An 18,446-nucleotide genomic window follows, 5' to 3' on the forward strand; every position below is an offset into this window, starting at 1 on the left:
TGCCCAGGGTCACACAGCTAGTAAATTTCTGAGGACAGATTTGAACTCAGGAAGATGAGTCTTCCTGACTTCAGGCTGGGTACTTTTATACATGCACTACCCAGCTGTCCTATCTTTTACTAAATATTGTTGTTCCATGGTCATGAAGTTTTAGGTTCAAAAGTCAGAAAAAAAAAAGAGTGGACAACTTCCCTGGCCACTTTCTTTAAAAGAGAGAGTGGATAGAGCATGGGTCCTGGAGTCAGGAGGACCTGAGTTCAAATTCCTCCTCAGACACTTAATAATTACCTAACTGTGTAACCTTGGGCAAGTCACTTAACCCCCATTGCCTTGCAAAAAAAAAAAAAAGGGAGAATGTAAATTTTAGCTGTCATACCTCAGCCTCTTCCTACCAAATGCTAGTTACACAAAAGACTATAACAGTAATGAATTTTTATAAACCCATTTATCCAATCAACAAAAAAAATTTATTAAGTATCCATGTGCTAAGTATTGTACTAAGTTTGGGGAATACAAAAAAGAGACAAAAAATAGTGTTCCACTCCACCCCCCCCCCCCAAGGTTTTTACAATCTAATGGGGAAGATCACATGCAAACAAATATATACAAAGTGAACTATATATATATGATAATAGTAAATAATTAAGGAACTAGAATTAAGAAAGTTCAGTGATGAACTGAACTGTAAAATATGAGATTTTAGTTGGAATTTAAAGGAATTTAGGGAGATTAGTGGCAGAGTGCAGGAGGGAGAGCATTCCAGACATGAGGGACTGCCGGAGAAAATGCCCAGAGCTAAGATATGGAGTGTAAAAAAGCAAATAGAAAGTAGAAATCAGAGAAGTTATATGGATTAGACTATACTAAAAAAAATAGACAGATTGAATGAGTTTCCCCAAAGGGAAACTAAAATCAACTAAAGGGAACCTCAACTAAAACCAAGAGAGATAGCTCATGAAAATTCTCCTGCTCTCACCCAAGAGGAAATTCTCTAATGTCTCTATAAAGACAAAGAGAGAGGCAGCTAGGTGGTGCAGTGGCTAGAGCAATGGCACTGGAGTCAGGAGGACCTCAGTTCAAATTTGATCTCAAATGCTTAATAATTACCTCGCTGTATGGCCTTGGGCAAGTCACTTGACCCCATTACCTTGCCACAACCCCCCCCCAAAAAAAATAAAGAAGAGATATGGTCAAATGTCTTCCTTCTTTTTTTTCTTTTTGGTTTTTTTTTTTTTTTTTTGCAAGGCAATGGGGTTAAGTATCAGCTAAGTAGTTATTAAGTGTCTGCAGTCACATTTGAACTCAAGTCCTCCTGACTCGAGGTGGGGTGCTCTATCCATTACACCACCAAGCTACCCCCCCTTTTTTCTCTGAAGAGGTGAGAGCTTCATCCATCATAGTTGATCATCTCACAATGTTGTTGTTAATGTGAACAATGTTCTCTTGGTTCTGCTCACTCCACTCAGCATTTGTTCATGCAATTTTTTCCATGAAGGGACTCAATAAGATTAAATTGCTGACATTCCTTTATGGGAAGATGACACTATAACTCCTAAAAATGTTATCATTAATAGGACCATTAGGAGTATACCTGGACAGAGGGTGCAGATGTAAATTGACTATTATGGGATCATGGTGAGGGAAGAAGAGTGCACTAGGAAAAGGGGGGAAGAAAGAGGTATAACAGGTTAAATTTTCTCACATAAAAGAGTTGCTAAAAACTTTTATAATGATGAGGAAGATGTGGAGGGTGGCAAGCAATACATGAACCTTACTTTTATCATAATTGACTCAAAGATAGAATAATATAGACACTCAATTGGGTATGGACATTTATCTTATCCTTCAAGGATTTAGGAGGAAAAAGGTATAAGAGAAGAGGGGTAGTGGATGTGCTGATAGAGGGGAGGGTAGATTGGAGGAGACCTGGTCAAAAGCAAAATGCTTTGAAGAACAGGGTGAAAGAAAAGAGAGAGAAGGATAAAAAGGGGGGGAAAGGATGGAAAGAAACACACATAACTGAAAAAAATTTACCACAAATTTCTTTGATAGTTCTCAAGAGAACTGAGCCAAATCTATAAGAATACAAGTCAATTGATACATAATCTTATAGGTATTATCATAAGCAAATAGTGGAGCATGCACAATTTTACTTGTTTGATCTATGGAGTAGGGAAGAATTTATGATCAAATAAGAGATAGAGAGAGAGAGAGATGAACAGAAGCAGCAATAGCTATGTTGTACAATGATCAATGATGAGTAACTTAGCTATTCTCAGAAATATAATCATCTGAGATAATTCTGAAGGATTTATGATGAAAAATGCTTTCACCTTCAGAGAAAGAACTGATGGAATCTAAATATAGATTGAAGCATATTTTTCTTGCTTTTTTGCAACATGGCCAATATGAAAATATGTTTTGCATGATTTCACATGAATAATTAATATCACATTTCTTGCCTTCACAATGGGTGGGAGGGAGACAATTTAGTACTCAAAAAATTTTTTAAAAGAATATTTAAAATAAATATTATTTTTAAAAGAAAAAGACAGAGGTACTAGAGGTGAGCCTTGAAAGAAGCCAGGGATAACAGAAGTAGTAGACAAAGTATTCTAAGAATGGGGGATAGCTAGCGGAAAGGCACAGAGATGTTTTGTTATTTGTGAAAAAATGGTAAAAAAAAAAATTTGTCTGGACATTAGAGTTCAGAAATGGAAGTGATGTTCAATAAAGTTGGAAAGGTTGGAGAGACTGTGATGGCTTTTGAAAGTTAATCAGAGGGGCAGCTAGGTGGTATAGTGGATAAAGCACTGGCCTTGGAGTCAGGAGTACCTGGGTTCAAATCTGGTCTCAGACATTTAATAATGACCTAGCTGTGTGGCCTTGGGCAAGCCACTTAACCCCATTTGCCTTGCAAAAAAACCCTAAAAAATAAGTTAATCAGAGGAACTTATATTTGATTCTGGAAAAAACAGGTCATCAATAGAATGCATTGAGATAGGAAGACCAATTAGAAAGTATTACAATAGGCCAGGTGAGAAGGTGATGAGGACCTGAACTGTGATAGTAACTGTATAAGTGGAGAGGAGATATGTGCCAGAGATATTGAGGAGGTAGAAACAAGAAAAATTGGCAACGAATTGTCTTTACAGAGTGATGAGTTAGGGATGACACTAAAGTTGGGAAATTGAGGAAACAGAAGGCTGATGGCCCCTTGACAAAAAGAGGAAAGTTTGAAAGGGAGATGGTTTTGGGCAGAAAAGATGAGTTTGGTTTGAGACGTATTGAGCTTGAGGTGCATATAGGACATTCCATTTGAAATGTCTAGTAGGTAGTTATTTGATAATGCATCACTGGAACTCAGATGATAGACTAGGGCTAGCTATATAGATTTGGAAATAATTTATATAGCTATGACCATTAAATTCGTGGGATCTTCTCACCAAGTTAAATTATTATAAAGGGATGACAGAAGAGGAATCAGGACAAATTCTTGAGTACTCCTTTGGTTAGGGGTTATAGACTAGTTAAAGAAACTGAAAAGCGATCGAGACAAGGAAGGGGAGAACCAGGAGTGGTTAGTGTTGGGAAAAGAAGCAGAAACAGAGAGACAAAGAATCCAGAAGATAGTGGTCATCAGTGCTTCAAAGAGATCAAGAAGGTGAGCATAGGAGGTCTCTGAAGATAGTTGTGTATATTTGAAGGAGAGGAAGGAAAATAAGGTCAGACCACAAGGAGACTCATCTCTTTCTTTAGGATCCAGAATGCCATAGAAACTCCTCACCTGCTTCCCCTCCCATTCGTCTTCTAAGATTGTAGGGGCACCCAATACTCTAGTGACAATTTCGGGTTCATTGTCTAACCCACTACAAACTTCTGCTCCCCACTTTTCAAGAGCAAAATTGAGTTGGGACTGAATACCATCTCTATAGAGTTCAGTCAAAAACTGCTTTGATTCAAAGGTCCACTAGGGGGCAGAGCAAACAGAAGCTAGCCCTACCCCTTAGGACACCCCCACAACTTTTTCCCTGAAGTCCAGATGTCACTGGACACAACCTTTTCTATCTCCTTTCCAGGCCCAGATGGAGCTGAGCTTTGTAAACTGTCGTCTCTAACCCTGAAACTTCTCCCAGAAGGTAAAGGAAGAAGAAAAGAAGGATGGAGAGAAAGGAAAAGGAAGGAAAGGGGAAAAAGGAAGGGAGGAAGGGAGGAAGGAAAGAAAGGAAAGAAGAAGGGAGGAAAGGAAGAAAGGAGGAAGGGAGGGAGAAAAGAAAAAAGGAGGGTCAAAGGGAGTGAGAAAGGGATGGAGAGAGGGAGGGGATGAAGGGAGATAAGGAGGGAAAGAAGAAGGAAGGGAGAGAGGAAAGGACTTCTTTTCCAGGCTATCCTGGGAGCAAAGTGTTATTGGTCCCTGTTCCACCCTGTCTCTTGCTCCTCCCTCAGCCTCCCAACCCTGGAAGCCTGGCCAGCTGCATTCCAGTCCTGGGCCATCACCATAACAACCTGACAGAATAGCCAGGACAGGCCAGGGGAAAGGAGCCAGGACAAGTCTAAGGCCGGAGTACCAGATCAGAGAATGGGGTAGGGACAGGGAACCAGGACAAAGACAGACTCAGGGTCTGTACCAAGACTCAGACAGGAATCCTAGCTGGGAGAGGGACAAAAAGTCAGGGTCAGAATCAGAGAACCTGGGTAGGAAAAAGAGCAAGTCAGTTCTGAGAATAAGCCAAACCAGCAAGCCAGGACAGGCTAGGGACAGGCTCTCTCTTCGTCCTTTAATATTTCCCTAAGCTCTTAAAGAATACATGATGTCCAAGAAGGCAGGAATGGTAAAGGTTAGGGGTCAGATAACTTCAGAGAAAGGGTCAATACCTACAAACACTGCCTATCCTTCTCCTCTACTCCCTCCCCACCCTCCTGGAATTTAAGTTTTGACTTCAAAGACAGGAATTATGGATGAAAGAAATAAGAATCTGGACAACAGAGAAAGGTATATAGGGGACTGTGCTTACCACTCTAATGAAAATATTCTAGGTTACCTGTAAGAATAATAATAATAATATCTAAGGTTTGCAAAACATTTTAATTTTTTTTTAGGGTTTTTTTTTTTTGCAAGGCAAACGGGGTTAAGTGGCTTGCCCAAGGCCACACAGCTAGGTAATTATTAAGTGTCTGAGACCAGATTTGAACCCAGGTACTCCTGACTCCAGGGTCGGTGCTTTATCCACTACGCCACCTAGCCACCCCTGCAAAACATTTTATATCTCATCTCACTTAATCCATACAACAAGAAAAGTACTACTATTATACCATTTTTCAGATGAGGAAATAGGTTGAGAGAGGCTAAGTGACATACCCATGATAATACAGATAGTAAATGTCTAAGGTAGGATTTGAACTTAGAACAACTATCTACCTTTTGAATATTACAAAATTAATGTCTTTATTCATCTCAAATTCTTTTCTGCCCAAACTTAACACTTCTTCCTGTTAAAGGGTACTACCATCCTTCTATTCCCTTCAACCTTGGTATTATCCTTAACTCTTCATTCTGTCTATCCAATCAGTAGCCAAATTTTCTTCTACCTCCTAAATCTCTCTAGTCATATAGCTCTTGTCCACTCACATAGCTGCCATTCTAGTCTTCCTGAGTCAAAGTCCAGGTTCATCCAGCTGCCTCAGTGGGACAATGATTCCTCTCACTTCCATGTCTGCAGCTATGGAAGAAATCAACCTTTTAGAATCACCCAAGCTCAAAGTTGGAAAGGATCTTCTAAGAGGACATCCAAATGAACTACTTCATAAAAAGTTATAGGGTAAACGGAAATAATTTGCTAAAGACCACACACATGTAATAAGTGAGAGCACCAGGTTTTAGTGTTCCTTTCAATACAATATCTAAACTGTTTCTAAACTGAAGAGGATTCACGAGGAAATGTGGAGGGAGGGAGAAATACATCATGGACTTTTTTCAGGAAATAGGTGAGGTTATCAGTACCCTAAGATGTTGAATGCCCTGAGCCTCTGAACCTCTTAACCTCAAAAACCCCAGGTGCTCTGATTTCTTGAGTTCTCCAGGCACTAGTGAGCCCCTAAATCATACAAATTTTGGCTCTCAAGTACTCTAAAACCCTTAACTTCTGAACCCTAAGCAAGCACCTAAGCTCTGGCTTGCCCTAAACCCTTGAGAAGTTATTCCTCCTCATTCCTTGCACTTATTTTTGTATCTATAGAAAAGTGAACTCCTAAAAAAAGTGAAAGTAATGAAGATAGGAAGGTAGAAAGGAAGAAAGGAAAAGGAAGGGTGGAAGGAAGAGAAGAAAGAAAAAAGGAAAGGAAGAAGGAAGGCAGAAAAAGCATAGGAAGGAATAAAGGAAGGAGGGAAGGAGGGAGAGAAGGAAGGAAAGAAGGAAGAAAAAGAAGGCAGGCAGGAAGAAAGATAAGAAAGGTAGGAAGGAAAGAAGAAAGGAAAGGAAGAAGGAAGTAAGAAAGGAAAGAAAAGAAAGGATGACAGGAAGGAAGAAGACAGAAAAAAGGAAGACAAGAAGAAAGAAAAGAAGGAAGGAAAAGAAAGGAAGAAGAGGGGAAGGAAAGAAGAAAAGGAGAAGGAAGGAGACAAAAGGAAGGAAGGAGGGAAGGATAGAAGGAAGAAGAAAGAAAAAAGGAAGGAAGGCAGGAAGAAAGACAAGAAAGGCAAGGAAGGAAAGATGAAAGGAAAGGAAGTAAGAAAGGAAAGAAGGAAAAAGAAAAGAAAAGAAAAGAAAAAAGAAAATAAAAGAAGGCAGACAGGAAGGAAGAAGACAGAAAAAAGGAAGGCAAGGGGGTAGGAAAGAAGAAAGGAAAGGAAAGGAAAGGAAGGAAGGAAGGAAGGAAGGAAGGAAGGAAGGAAGGAAAAGAAAGGAAGGCAGGAAAGGAGACAGAAAAAAGGAAGGAAGGAAGGAAGGAAGGAAGGAAGGAAGGAAGAAGGAAGGAAGGAAGAAAGATCTCTTTATGGGGAAGCACCCTTTTGTTTTTGTCGTTGTTACTCAACATTAAGAACAATGCTTCACATATAATAGGCATTTAATAAATACTTATTGATTGACCCTCTGAGCCCGGAAATCCTCAAATAGCCTTGAATTTCTGAGCCCTGAGCCCTTGGGTCCTCCTAAACCCCCCATCCCTGAGCCAATGAATCCTTGATCTCCTGCCACTTTCTTTGGGTACCACTTTGTATCCCCAGCCCTTGGTTCCTAGGGTAATTCGGAGTCCCGAAATCCTTGAGTCTTTTCTCCTTGAGTCCCAAGTCCCGAAATCCTCAGCCCCAAGCCTTTCCTGTGTCCTGAGTTCTAGGAGTGAACGTCTTGTTAAGCCCATCTAAGGAAGAGATCTTCCTTCCCACAGTCCCTAGGAGGCATTGGGGCGGGGTGGAAAGGAGAGAGGACAGCTGAGGTGAAAGTCTCCATCCGTCCCACTGGCTGGCTGTCAGTCTCAGCCCCTCCCTGCAGGCTGCTCCACTCTTCCCCACAGAAACTTGAGTCACAGCCACGGTCCAGGCTCCCAGCCCTAGCGACCTCAGCCCCGCCCGTTGGTCCCAGAATCTGGCACTTGGGAGGGACGTGGGGGAGGGGACGGGACGGACAAGGGATGTTGTGTCTACACATGTATGAGCTCCCAGAATCTAGGGTCGTCTTCCGGCTCTTAATCTTTCTCTGATTCTCTGTGATTGTCTGCATTGTATTCATATAATTATTAATAAAACTGATGATGCTAGTAACTCATCTTTCTATGGACTTGAAGACTTCCCATGGTTCCCTATCCAGTCTCCTTCTCCCTGACTTCCCACCCCACCCCAAAGTCTGCTCATTTTCTCAAGTTCAAGTTTGGGAGAAGAGCCAGCCAGAAACTTCGTCCACTTCGCTCATCCTCCTCCCTCCTAGAAGTAGGATTCTGAGGGTGCCTCCTGCGCACTTCCTCCCTGCCCCAAACCTGCAGTCCAATCCCCATCCCGGATCCCCAGGCACACATGGGCCAGCTATTTGGGACTGGGTGTGTCGGGAGATGCCAGCGCGCTGACACAAGGCAACCCCCGCCCCCCTGGCGGGTGTAGACGTCACTGGGAGGGACAGTGATTGGTGGGGAGCGGCCCCCTAGGGAGAGACACCTGTCTCACCGCTGCTGTTCCCAGGGACCCAGGAGTCCCGACTTGAGCTGGGTGTATATGGTGACTGGAGGGGGTGGGGGTGGATAGAGTTAGAGAGGAAAGAAGCTTGTTAGAAGGAATCCCAACAGTTGGGATTAACCTTCTCTTTCCTCCTTCACTGTTCCTGCTCCCCTTGCTTCATCCCCCCACCCATTTTCCCCTCCACTTCCCTGCAGTTCCTCACCCCGGGGTTTTCCCTGTCGGTAATGACCTGTTCAGTACTCACCCTCTCTTAGCAAAAGACACACGTTAATCATCTGCAGTGCCAAATGAGGACAATCCTCCCCTTCCTTATCCACCACCCCCAGGCACCCAGCAAGGTTGGAGAAAAATACTGATTGGTCTCTCCTCCGAGGTGGTAGATTAGAGGCAAGGAAAGAGGTATCCATGTTCAGATATGGTAATAGGTTCCTTTGTTTTTTTGTGACTTTTCTTTCTTTTGTTAACAGAGGATGAGGGGAAGTGAGTAGATTCCAAAGGATGCATTAGTGAGATTAAAAAAAATAGAAGGGCATCAAAAATATTTTGTTGTTAAAAAATGAATAAATTGAAAATAAAAAATTAATTTAGCATTTTTCAAATGAAAGGGGGGAAAAGGGCTGAGATCATATATTTAGAACTGGAAAGAGCCTCAAAAGTCATTTGGAATCAAAGAATGAATCTGAGCTGTCAGTTGGTAACCCAATACTTGGGCAAGTCACCTAATTTGTGTATTAATTTCATTATCTATAAAATCAGACTAGTAAGAATGACACTACCTATCTTTCAGGGTTGTTGTGAAAGTCAAATGAAATCATTCATATAAACAGGAAACATAAAGGGCTTTATACATGTTAACTATTCTCTATTTAATAACAAACATTGATCGTGGGACTGCTGTTTACTGGACCTTGGGAATGCCATACAGATAGATGCTGCAGAGTCCTTGCACTCAAGAAGCAGATAATCTATAAGACTTTGAGATGGGGTGGAGGAGAAAAACTATGACCCGTTAGGCTGAGGAATCTGGGTCCCCTCAAGTCCCCAGGTTGCTCTACGAAAACAGATTAGTTTTTCAGCACCACCTGAAGAGTCAGGAGTAGCCATCCTAACTAATTTGAAGATTTGGCATCAAGGTAGAGAAAAACACTGGATTCAAATCCTGTTTCAGTTACTTCTAATCTGTGTGACCCTGGCTAAATTATTTAGCCTCTCTGGTCTCAGGACCCCCCCCCCCAAAAAAAAAAATTTAAGAATTTGGAATCCTTTTCTGGTTTAAAATCCTATAATCCTATAATCCTATAATCCTGGGGGCAGCTAGGTGGCGAAGTGGATAGAGCACAGGCCCTGGAGTCAGGAGTACCTGAGTTCAAATCCAGCCTCATACACTTAATAATTACCTAGCTGTGTGGCCTTGGGCAAGCCACTTAACCCCATTGCCTTGCAAAAACTAAAAAAAAAAAAAAAAATCCTATAATATTGCCATGGCCTTCCCCTTTCTCCATGTCATCAGTCCCATCCTCTCTGTATAACAGATGACTGGACTTCAGTTTGTGTTTCTGTCTTGTTCTTTCTCTTAGGGTGGTGGTCATCACCCTCTAAAACCTCTTCCCTTTACTCCTCTGCTTCCCAGAAACCTTTGCCCACTTCATTCTACTAATTTATGTACTTTATCTAACAAATTATGAATTTTTGATACTCATGCCCCAACTTAGGGAAGAGGCAAAGGGATCTGGCACTAGAGAAGTTAGGAGAGGTCCTATAGTCTCCCTATACCGTGTCAGGTGCTGCCCACTCCCTCCTTTCACCCAGGAAATCACATGATAGAGGAAGTCATGGCTCACTCATTCCTGCTTCCCCTGGGGTTGTGAGTGAGGGCCAGCAGATCTGCCTTTCACTCCCTTTTCCTAGCCAGAATCCTAAAAGGAAGGGACTCTTATGGGCTCAGAGCCAGAACTCTTGGATTTGAGGTTCTGTTGCCCATCCCTTCATCCTGTGACTCAGCTTCTTTACCAGACTAGGTACACCTTCCTAGTGGCAAAAGAGATATCACCACAGAAGCATCTCCCAGATCTTGAAAGAACAACCCTTTTTTTCCTTTCATGGAAGGATCAGAAATCTGACTCAACAAAATTGTGTTGAGTACAGGGATTTGAATGAAAAGGAGATTAACTCAAAGGCCTCCTTCACTGGTTCTCCTAGATGCTATCCTGAAACACGTCCAACCTCTAATACTTCCCTGAGTTACTGTCTTTACTATCCTAGTAAACTGAGCCATCACTCACAAAGTTCCTAAATCTTACCATCTACTCCTGGGAGCCTTCCTAAATTGATCATTTTGATTCCATTCCTCCAAACCTTTGCTTAGCTCCTGTAGTCTACTATGTGCAAAACTCTGAAGAGTTAGCAGTTTTCTGTTGACTTATCTTCACATGGAAATAACTGACCCTTCTCTCTGATAGAGGGACCTCAGTAATTCCCTCATCTTAATCCTCATGCCATTCCTTAAAATATACTGTAAAGAAGGCAAAGACTACAATCCTACTGGTCATTGATAGAGCTCTTTAACCACAGGGCTGGGAAGGAACTTTTGAATGGTCATCTATTCCACCTGGACCCATAAACAATGAGGAATACCAAAGGCAGCATTATCTGTTAAAATGAGTTTCAGTACTATTAAATATGGCACTGATTCAACTTGCACTGGCTTGTACTTTTGTCACTTGAGGCATGAACAAATTTATTTCCAATAAAATATTAATATAAAAGGGCAAAGATTAACCTTTAAAAATATGTAGAAGAAAAAAAACAGACTGAGGCAGCTAGGTTTCACAGAGCTGAAGTTAGGTGGACCCAAGTTCAAAATTGAACTGCCTGACTGCCTCCAAAAGAAAAGGTAAACAGAGAGGGGAAGGAAAGTCACAAGGTCATATAGCAAGTTAGTATCAGAGGTGGCATTACAACTGGTGTCTTCTGTCTCATAGCACTGCCTCTCTTGGTCTTGTTTAGTATATCTTTTCTCTCCAGGATCCTGAACATGGATAGCTGCTACAGACTATGCTGTCTCTAAGGGTGGAGACCTGATAGCTGCTACAGACTATGCTGTCTCTAAGGGTGGAGACCTGGTCTGGCACGCTCTCCTTTCTCTCAGTCACAACACAATTAAATACCTGATTAAAAGGCTTTTGAGTCCCTTTTAAATAAAACAGTGGCTTGATCATACCACATCACATAACACTCGATGTGATAAACCTTTCAACTGCTCCCTCTGCCTATAAGACAAAGTCCCAGGCATTTATTTACCTGGCATTCAAAGCCCTTCAAATTCTAACCCAACACATCTTTCCAACTTTAGCACCCACTATTTCCTATGCTAATTCTTATGGGATTACTCAATTCCCCAAATAGTACCCTCCTCCCATTCTGGTCCTTTCCATCTCCGGACTTTTATTTGTGACTGGGATGCTCTCCTTTTGCCAAAAACATTAATTTCCCCAATCTCTAACTATAGAAATGCTACCTAAATAATGTTGTTATTATAAATAATGTGTTATTATGGGAAAGAACCCTGGGTTCTGGTACCAGTTCCAACACTTACTACTAATATTAATAAGTCAATTAAATCCAGCAATAATTCATTAAGGGCCTATTGTAGTCTAGACACTGAATCAGATGCTAAGGCTAAAAACACAAAAAGGAATCAGTTTTTGTTTTTGAGGAGCTTTTATTAAAGGGGGTGGTATATGAGACAACATGAAGTCAGGTAAATAAACACAAAGTAATTTCAGGAGAGAGAGAAAAGTAAGAGTTGTAGGACCAGTAAATTCATGTGTCATGAGCTGAGCCTTAACAGAGGGAGGGATTGATTTAAGTTGGAGGTGAATAAAGGCTGTATTCTAGGCCTAACCAACAATCTGAGCAAAAATATCTTTTTTTTTAAATGTAATCCAGGTTAAGTGACCTGCCCAGGGTCACATAGCTAATGTTTGAGGCCAGATCAGTCCTCCTGGTTTTGGGTCTACTGCTCTATCCACTCAACCATCTAGCCACCTCTGCAAAGGCATCTTGAGACCATAAATGAATGAGTAAAAAGAAAAAAGCTTTTATTACAGTCTGTAAAGCTGTATGTTAGGGAGAAGCTAGTAGTAAATCAGTTTAGCAAGAACATAGACATTGAATGGTACATGAAGTGTTACCTGTTTCCCCTTAGCTGCTAGTGCTGCCACTGAAATCTTTTACTTATTTTTAAAAATCTATTTATATGTACTCAATAGAACCTAAGTTCTTTGAAGGCAGGAACATTTTGATTTTTCTAACCCTAGCACCTAACACAGTGCCAGTTACTTCTTAAATGCTTGGGATTTGATGCTCAATTATTTCCTCCTTTGTAAAATAGGATAAAAATTCTTTCCCTCCAAATCTCACAGGGTTGTTGTAAAGCATTCAGTTTGTAAACTATAAAGAGCTAAGGAAATGTGAGCCATTTTTATTGTAGTCCTATCTCCTTTGGGAAGCCTTCCCTGGCTGCTCTGGGCCAATAGTACTGTCAATGAAGGCTACTGATGCATTGTAAGACAAAGCTTCCAGATTCCAAGGGGTTGAGGGTGAGGGGTGGGAGGGTTGTTTTATTTTTCTCCATGGATTTGATTCTCATTCTACTAGATTGTAAGGTCCAAGAATTCCGGACCACGTCCTGTTGTTTCCTCAACTCTTGGTACAATTGTATGAAGGAGATACAAGGAACAGGGTCTTAGGCTTGACAGAGAGTCAGAAGAACCGGGTTTAGTTCTGAATCTCTCACTGACCTGTTACCTTGGGCAAATCACGTTCCCTCTCTGCATCTCAGTTTCCTCATCTATAAATGGAGTGTTATAGTCTCTAAGTCCCTTTCAGCTCCTACATCATATGATTTGAAGAATGTCTGTGTCATCGCTGTTGACTTAATGTTAGATTGGTCCTAATCTTGATTTTTGGTTTAGGTTTCTGACACTCCATTCCATGAACATGCTAACAGGTTCAATTTGGGGTAGGGTCTTCTAGGTTGCTCTTTACTCCCTTCCTCACTCCCAAGTCACCCCAAAGAGAACATCTTCCTTTCAGGTTGTCAAACGCATAGGCCTCATTGTTTTGTTGTAAGGGGGTGGCCAGCTCCCCCCCCCCCCCCCCCCCCCCCCCCCCGTTTCCTTGGTCCACCGACTCTCAGGGAAAATGGGTCTGCTCAGAGCTCTGGAAATAGCAATCAGGGGGCAGACTTGCTACCCAGGGAGAAAGAGGCCCTTCCTTACAGCTGGCCTCGGGATTAATCACTGGACAATGGAAGAGCCAGCAACTTGAAAGTCCTGGGGTCAGGACAAAGGGCAAAACCAGAAGCGGCAGGATCTGGTCTTCTCCCTTCCACTCAAACCCCAGTCTCCCTTATGCCCTCCGGCTCTTGCTTCCTTCCATGTCTCACCAGGCCCCTGCAGCCCCATCGATCCACCTTTCTGAGGAGCTCTGCCCTCTGTCCCATGGCTGGGCCGATGGACTTGGCTCCTGGCCCCGGCCCGGCCCCAGCTCCCCCAGTGGGCCCGGGGAGAGGGGGTGGGGAGGCTGGTGGAGGGGGAGGCCGGTCAGGAGGGGGAGGGGAAGCATCGGGAGCGGAGACAGATGTGACCCTGAATGGGCCTGCAAGTCTCAGAGTTATAATTACCGAAGGGGGGCGGGAGGGAGAGGGTCGGAGCATCTGCCTAGGTTTCCTCGGCCCCCTCGGAGGATTGAAGGAATTTAGGGCTGGGGGGAGTGGGCTGCGCAACTGGTTTTAGGTGGAGGAAGCTGCCACAGGCCTAGAGGGCTCCCCCTCCCCCAGTAGCCCACCGGGCTTGGGATGCGGTGGAGGGCTGGGAGGTGGGGGGTCTGATTTGATTTTCCTCAGGGCTGGGCCCGCCGGTAACCCCGGGCCCGCCAACCTCCTGCGTCTGCGGGCGGGCCGGCGTGGGGGGCGGGCCGGGGGCCCACATGCCCCCTCCCTGGGGGTGGTGAGTCACCAGCTTCCCTCTCCCCTCTCCCTACATAGTCTCCGCTCTCTGCCGGGCGAGACCAAATTACGCTTGCAGGGAGAGGCGGCCCCAAAGGCCCCTCCCCCAGCCCGTTTCCCGCCCCCCTTTCCTCCCGCGAGGCGGGGTGTCCGCACCCTTGGCATTTTGTCCCCCGCTGGAGGCGGAGAAGCGGAGACTGAAGCCCTCTCCTCGGCGGCGCAGGGTCTCGAGGGGCCGCCCCCCCCCGGCGGCACACTTGGTACAGCCCAGCCGCGAGCCCCGGGCCGGAGCCGGGAAGCCGTACAATAGCTCTGGGGCCTCGGCCGGGGCGGGCGGGCACCGGGCAGCTGTCGAGGCCGTGGCCGCCCCCGCCCCCACCGCCCCGCCCCGCGAGCCCGGCGCCCGCGGATCCCGGCCCGACCAGCTGCACCGGGGCCCGGGCCCCGACCGCCGCCCGGAGGAGGAGGAGGAGGAGGAGGAGGCCGCGGCGGGATGAGCCGCCCGGCGCCCCCAGGAGCCGCGGGGGTGGGGGAAGCGCGGAGCTGCGAGCAGCGCCGCCTCCGCGGCTGAGATTCCCCGGCCTTCCGCAGCGGAGCAGACCGCACCCGCCGCCCGGGAGCCATGGAGCGGGGCCAGGGCCAGGAGCCGGGCCCCGGCGCCCCGCCAGGTAGCCGCCGGGGCGGGGAGCGCGGCCGGGCGGGGGGAGCCGCCGGTGTCCGGCCCCGGAGTCCGGCCCCGGAGTCCGGCCCCGGAGTCCGGCCCCGGAGTCCGGCCCCGGAGTCCGGCCCCGGAGTCCGGCCCCGGAGTCCGGCCCCGGAGTCCGGCCCCGGCTGACAGCCCGCCCCGGGCCTCGCCGGCCAGGGAGGGCTCCCAGACGCCGGGGGAGCGCGGAGGAAGGGCCAGCCCCGTCCCCCGCCCCGACCCCCAGAACCCCCATCCGGACCCGGCTCCGGATCCGCCCCCCACTCGGGTCGCCGCCCTCCTCCAGCCCCGGCCCCAGCTGCCACGGAGCGTGCGGGCGGCCGGGGCGGCGGGGCCGGGGGGAGGGGGAGGCCCGACTGCGCCGCGGCTGCCAAGGAGCTGGCAGCATAAAAGCCAGGGCTGGGGGAGGGGAGCCGAGGGGAGGCGGCATTGTTAGGGGCCGGGGCGGGAGGCGGGGAGGGGGCCCCGGGGAGGCCCGATCATCCAGTCTCCAAGTTCATTCAGAATTTGGGATGGATCCGGGGGATGGGGCAGGCCAGAACTCCAGAGCCCTTCCCGGCCGACTCCCTCGTAGCCGCAGGCCCGGCTTCTCCCAGTTTTCTAGCATCATTAAGCCGAGCCCTTTTAGGCCTCTTAGAATGGGGCAAAGGCCTCTAGGTTTTGACCATCTCCAAGAAAAGAAGCTCTTGAGATGTGGGGTAAGAAGGAGCATCATTCCCTATCCCCAGTTTCTCTGCCACAAATAACCATCCTGGGGCTCCAGCAAGGAAAGCTAGGATCAGGAAGTGGGGACAGGTTGGGCTGAGGGAGGGAAAAGCGGTGTTTTCTGAGACATTTGTCCAGGAAGGAGAAAACCTCTAACACTGGGAGCTCAGGACATCTGAGTTCGTTTCTCATTGACTCAGGCAGAGATGTGGACTTGTCCTGTTTCCTTCCCACACTTTCCCCACTTTGCTTCCAGGACTCAGAATCTCATCGCAGTCACCTCCTTGATCCCTCAGGGCCCCAAGCCCAGGATGAAACAGTGTCTGTGGGTGTGGGGGATCCCAGGATAGGTGGGGTTGCTCTGATGCCCATTGGGTGTTCACTGTAACTCCCAGTAACAGCCAGTGGTACTAATATGAGTGCTTAGTTCTGTTCTAGGGTGTGGGAGAATGTGGAGTGCTGGGAGGGGAGGGTCTATGGGTTGGGGACGGTAATGTTGGTTGGAGTTTAGAAAGTTTGACAGCTGAGCTGATTGGATTGTTATCTTTAGTCTAATGAAGTTTGAGAGAGCTTTGGGGTCTTGGAAGCCTCCCAAAGACTCTAATGGGCTCTCTGGAGTCATTGCTATCCCCCTCTTCCCAACTCCTCTGCACTTCTCATCACGATCCACAGATTGGCAGATAGGGATAGGAACCCGAGAGGGAAGAGGTCTGTATACTGAAGTTACTTACACTAACTCGAGAAGGGGGATTTAGATGGAAGAACTAATTCACATGGAGGGGAGACCCTCATCTGTAGACAGAGGAAACCCCTGGTGAGGAATAGGACAACTTGTCTGACTACAGAGAATAGAGAATTCTGGATAAAGTCACATGTATCTGGGACCTTCAATGAGATGACTTTCCTGCTTACCCAGTTGAGGAGACTAGTCTATGCAGAATGGCCTTGGGTGGCTAGAGGCAACTGGGTTTGGTTTCAGAGGGGAAGAACTCCGGATGGGATGAATGATCACTCCCCAGAAACCCTGCTTAATCATAGTCCAGGATAAAGCGTATTGAGTCACTCAGTATATAGAGGGACCAGTCCTGGAATCAGGAGGACCTGAGTTCAGATTTACCTCACACACTTGCCACTTACCAGCTGTGTGACCCTGACCAAGTCACTTAACCCAATTACATCATATCCAGGACCACCTCCACTTGTCCTTATCCATATCTGACCAGTAGACCCAGATGGCTCAGGAGAAAGTGAAGCTGGTGATTTAGCACAGACCCCTCAAACTCAAATCCAATTCACTTGCTTGTCATGGCATCACTTCCCTGATCCCATGGTCTTCTTCAAGAGAAGACCAACCTTAAACATCTTTTAGGTGATGGGAACTAAGGATATACAAAGAGGCAAAGATAGTCCTTGCCCTCAAGAAGTTTACAATCTAATGGGAAAAATTTAAGTTAAAATCCTGCTTCTGACACTTTCTAGAGGGTAAGTCACTAAGCCTTTCAACGACTGTCTCTTCTTTTGTAAAAAAAAAAAATGAACTATGCCTACAGCATCTTCTTTCCAGGGTTATTGCCAGGCTTATCCAAACCTGTCAGTTTTACACCAGGTGACCTAAAATCTTTGTGAGGTTTTAAGCTGTTAAAGTTGTGTGAATGTTGATGACTAGGATGAGTTAGAGTCCTAGATTGAGTCTTAGGGATAAACAGAGACTGTAGTTTAGTTTCCCTGTGACTCAAGTGATCTTCCTGCTTCCTCTCCCACTCCTCCTCCTTCCCCTTCTTCTCTTCTAACCTTATTATGTGGGCCATGGGTCTCTGTAACCAGGCCATTAATGAGCCCCTAATGTGCTATCATGCATGTGTAAATGAAGGGAAAGGGCCCCAGGCCTAGAAAGGTAGAGGTACCTTGGCCCACTTCCCCATTTCCTGGCTGGAGTAGGTCTGCTTATAGGCCCCTCCTCTGGGAGAAAGCCCCCCCATGGACATCTAAGGAGCCTGCTAAAAGGTTAGAGAACTACTTAGGAAAGTAGACCTCTGATCTGGTCTGGCTAGGCCTCAGGGGGCTGGGCAGCCTTGCCTACTGAACCAGCTGGGCCTCTGGGTAAAGGGAGGCTGCCGAGTGAGCCCCAGATAATGTAGCTTTGTTTTGAGGGTGGCAGCCCTGCCTGGCACCCCAGGCACGATCTTCATTTTTACTGTGCCAGCTGCACATCTTGTTAATCTACCCCCCAATCATTGGAACTGTCTGAGAGAAGGGGGTCGGGGTAGAAGATAGCAGTGAGGTATGATGCCCCAAACCCTAGCCATCACAATCCCCCTCTGCACCCCTTTCTAGCCTCTCTCCTAGGATGCCTTATCAACCTTTTGGACACTGAAGTTTGGTCTTCACAGCGGCAAAGGAAGTGGAAATATGAATGTTAGACAGATTTGCTGTCTGACCTTGGACAAGGTCACTTAACCCCCTTGACCCTCAATTTCCTCTTCTCTAAAAAGGAAGGAGGCCATATTAAATAGTCTCTTTTTTGCCTCATCAATGTTGAAATTTTATGTTCAGTATTCCAAGGCCCCTTCCTCAATTCTGATATTCTGTGATCTTGAAGGGCCCCTTGATTTGCAACATGGAGCACTAGATAATGACCATCACCCAGTTTCTTTCTGTGATGCATACAGAGACTCTGAAATAGTGTTATAAGGATGAGGCATCTAGCAGGTTCCCAGACGCTCTGCTTTTATTCTAAGAGCTATGTCCCATGCTCCTACCTCGACTTTCCCAGAGCAGGCCCAAATCATCTACCATTCAAAAACTCAAGACACTCCTGGGGTTGGGACTGGCCTGGCCTGGCCAGGTCCCAGGGTATTCCT

The 18,446-nt window shown here is 46.1% G+C and overlaps 1 protein-coding gene across 4 annotated transcripts in view; it reads left to right on the forward strand.

Moving 5' to 3' along the window:
- The first annotated feature begins 14,505 nt into the window (after window positions 1-14,505).
- Window positions 14,506-18,446, forward strand: part of MAP7D1 (MAP7 domain containing 1) — a 29,929-nt gene continuing 25,988 nt past the window's right edge. For 3 of the 4 annotated variants that reach the window (XM_074217538.1, XM_074217539.1, XM_074217540.1), the window contains exon 1: window positions 14,506-14,845. In XM_074217538.1, coding sequence (XP_074073639.1) covers window positions 14,800-14,845 — 46 coding nt within the window. In that variant the 5' untranslated portion in view covers window positions 14,506-14,799. The remainder of the gene's footprint in view (window positions 14,846-18,446) is intronic. The other variant, XM_074217537.1, reaches the window with a different exon arrangement.

Source organism: Macrotis lagotis, chromosome 1 (assembly GCF_037893015.1).
Source record: "Macrotis lagotis isolate mMagLag1 chromosome 1, bilby.v1.9.chrom.fasta, whole genome shotgun sequence".
Taxonomy (NCBI): Eukaryota; Metazoa; Chordata; class Mammalia; order Peramelemorphia; family Peramelidae; genus Macrotis; species Macrotis lagotis.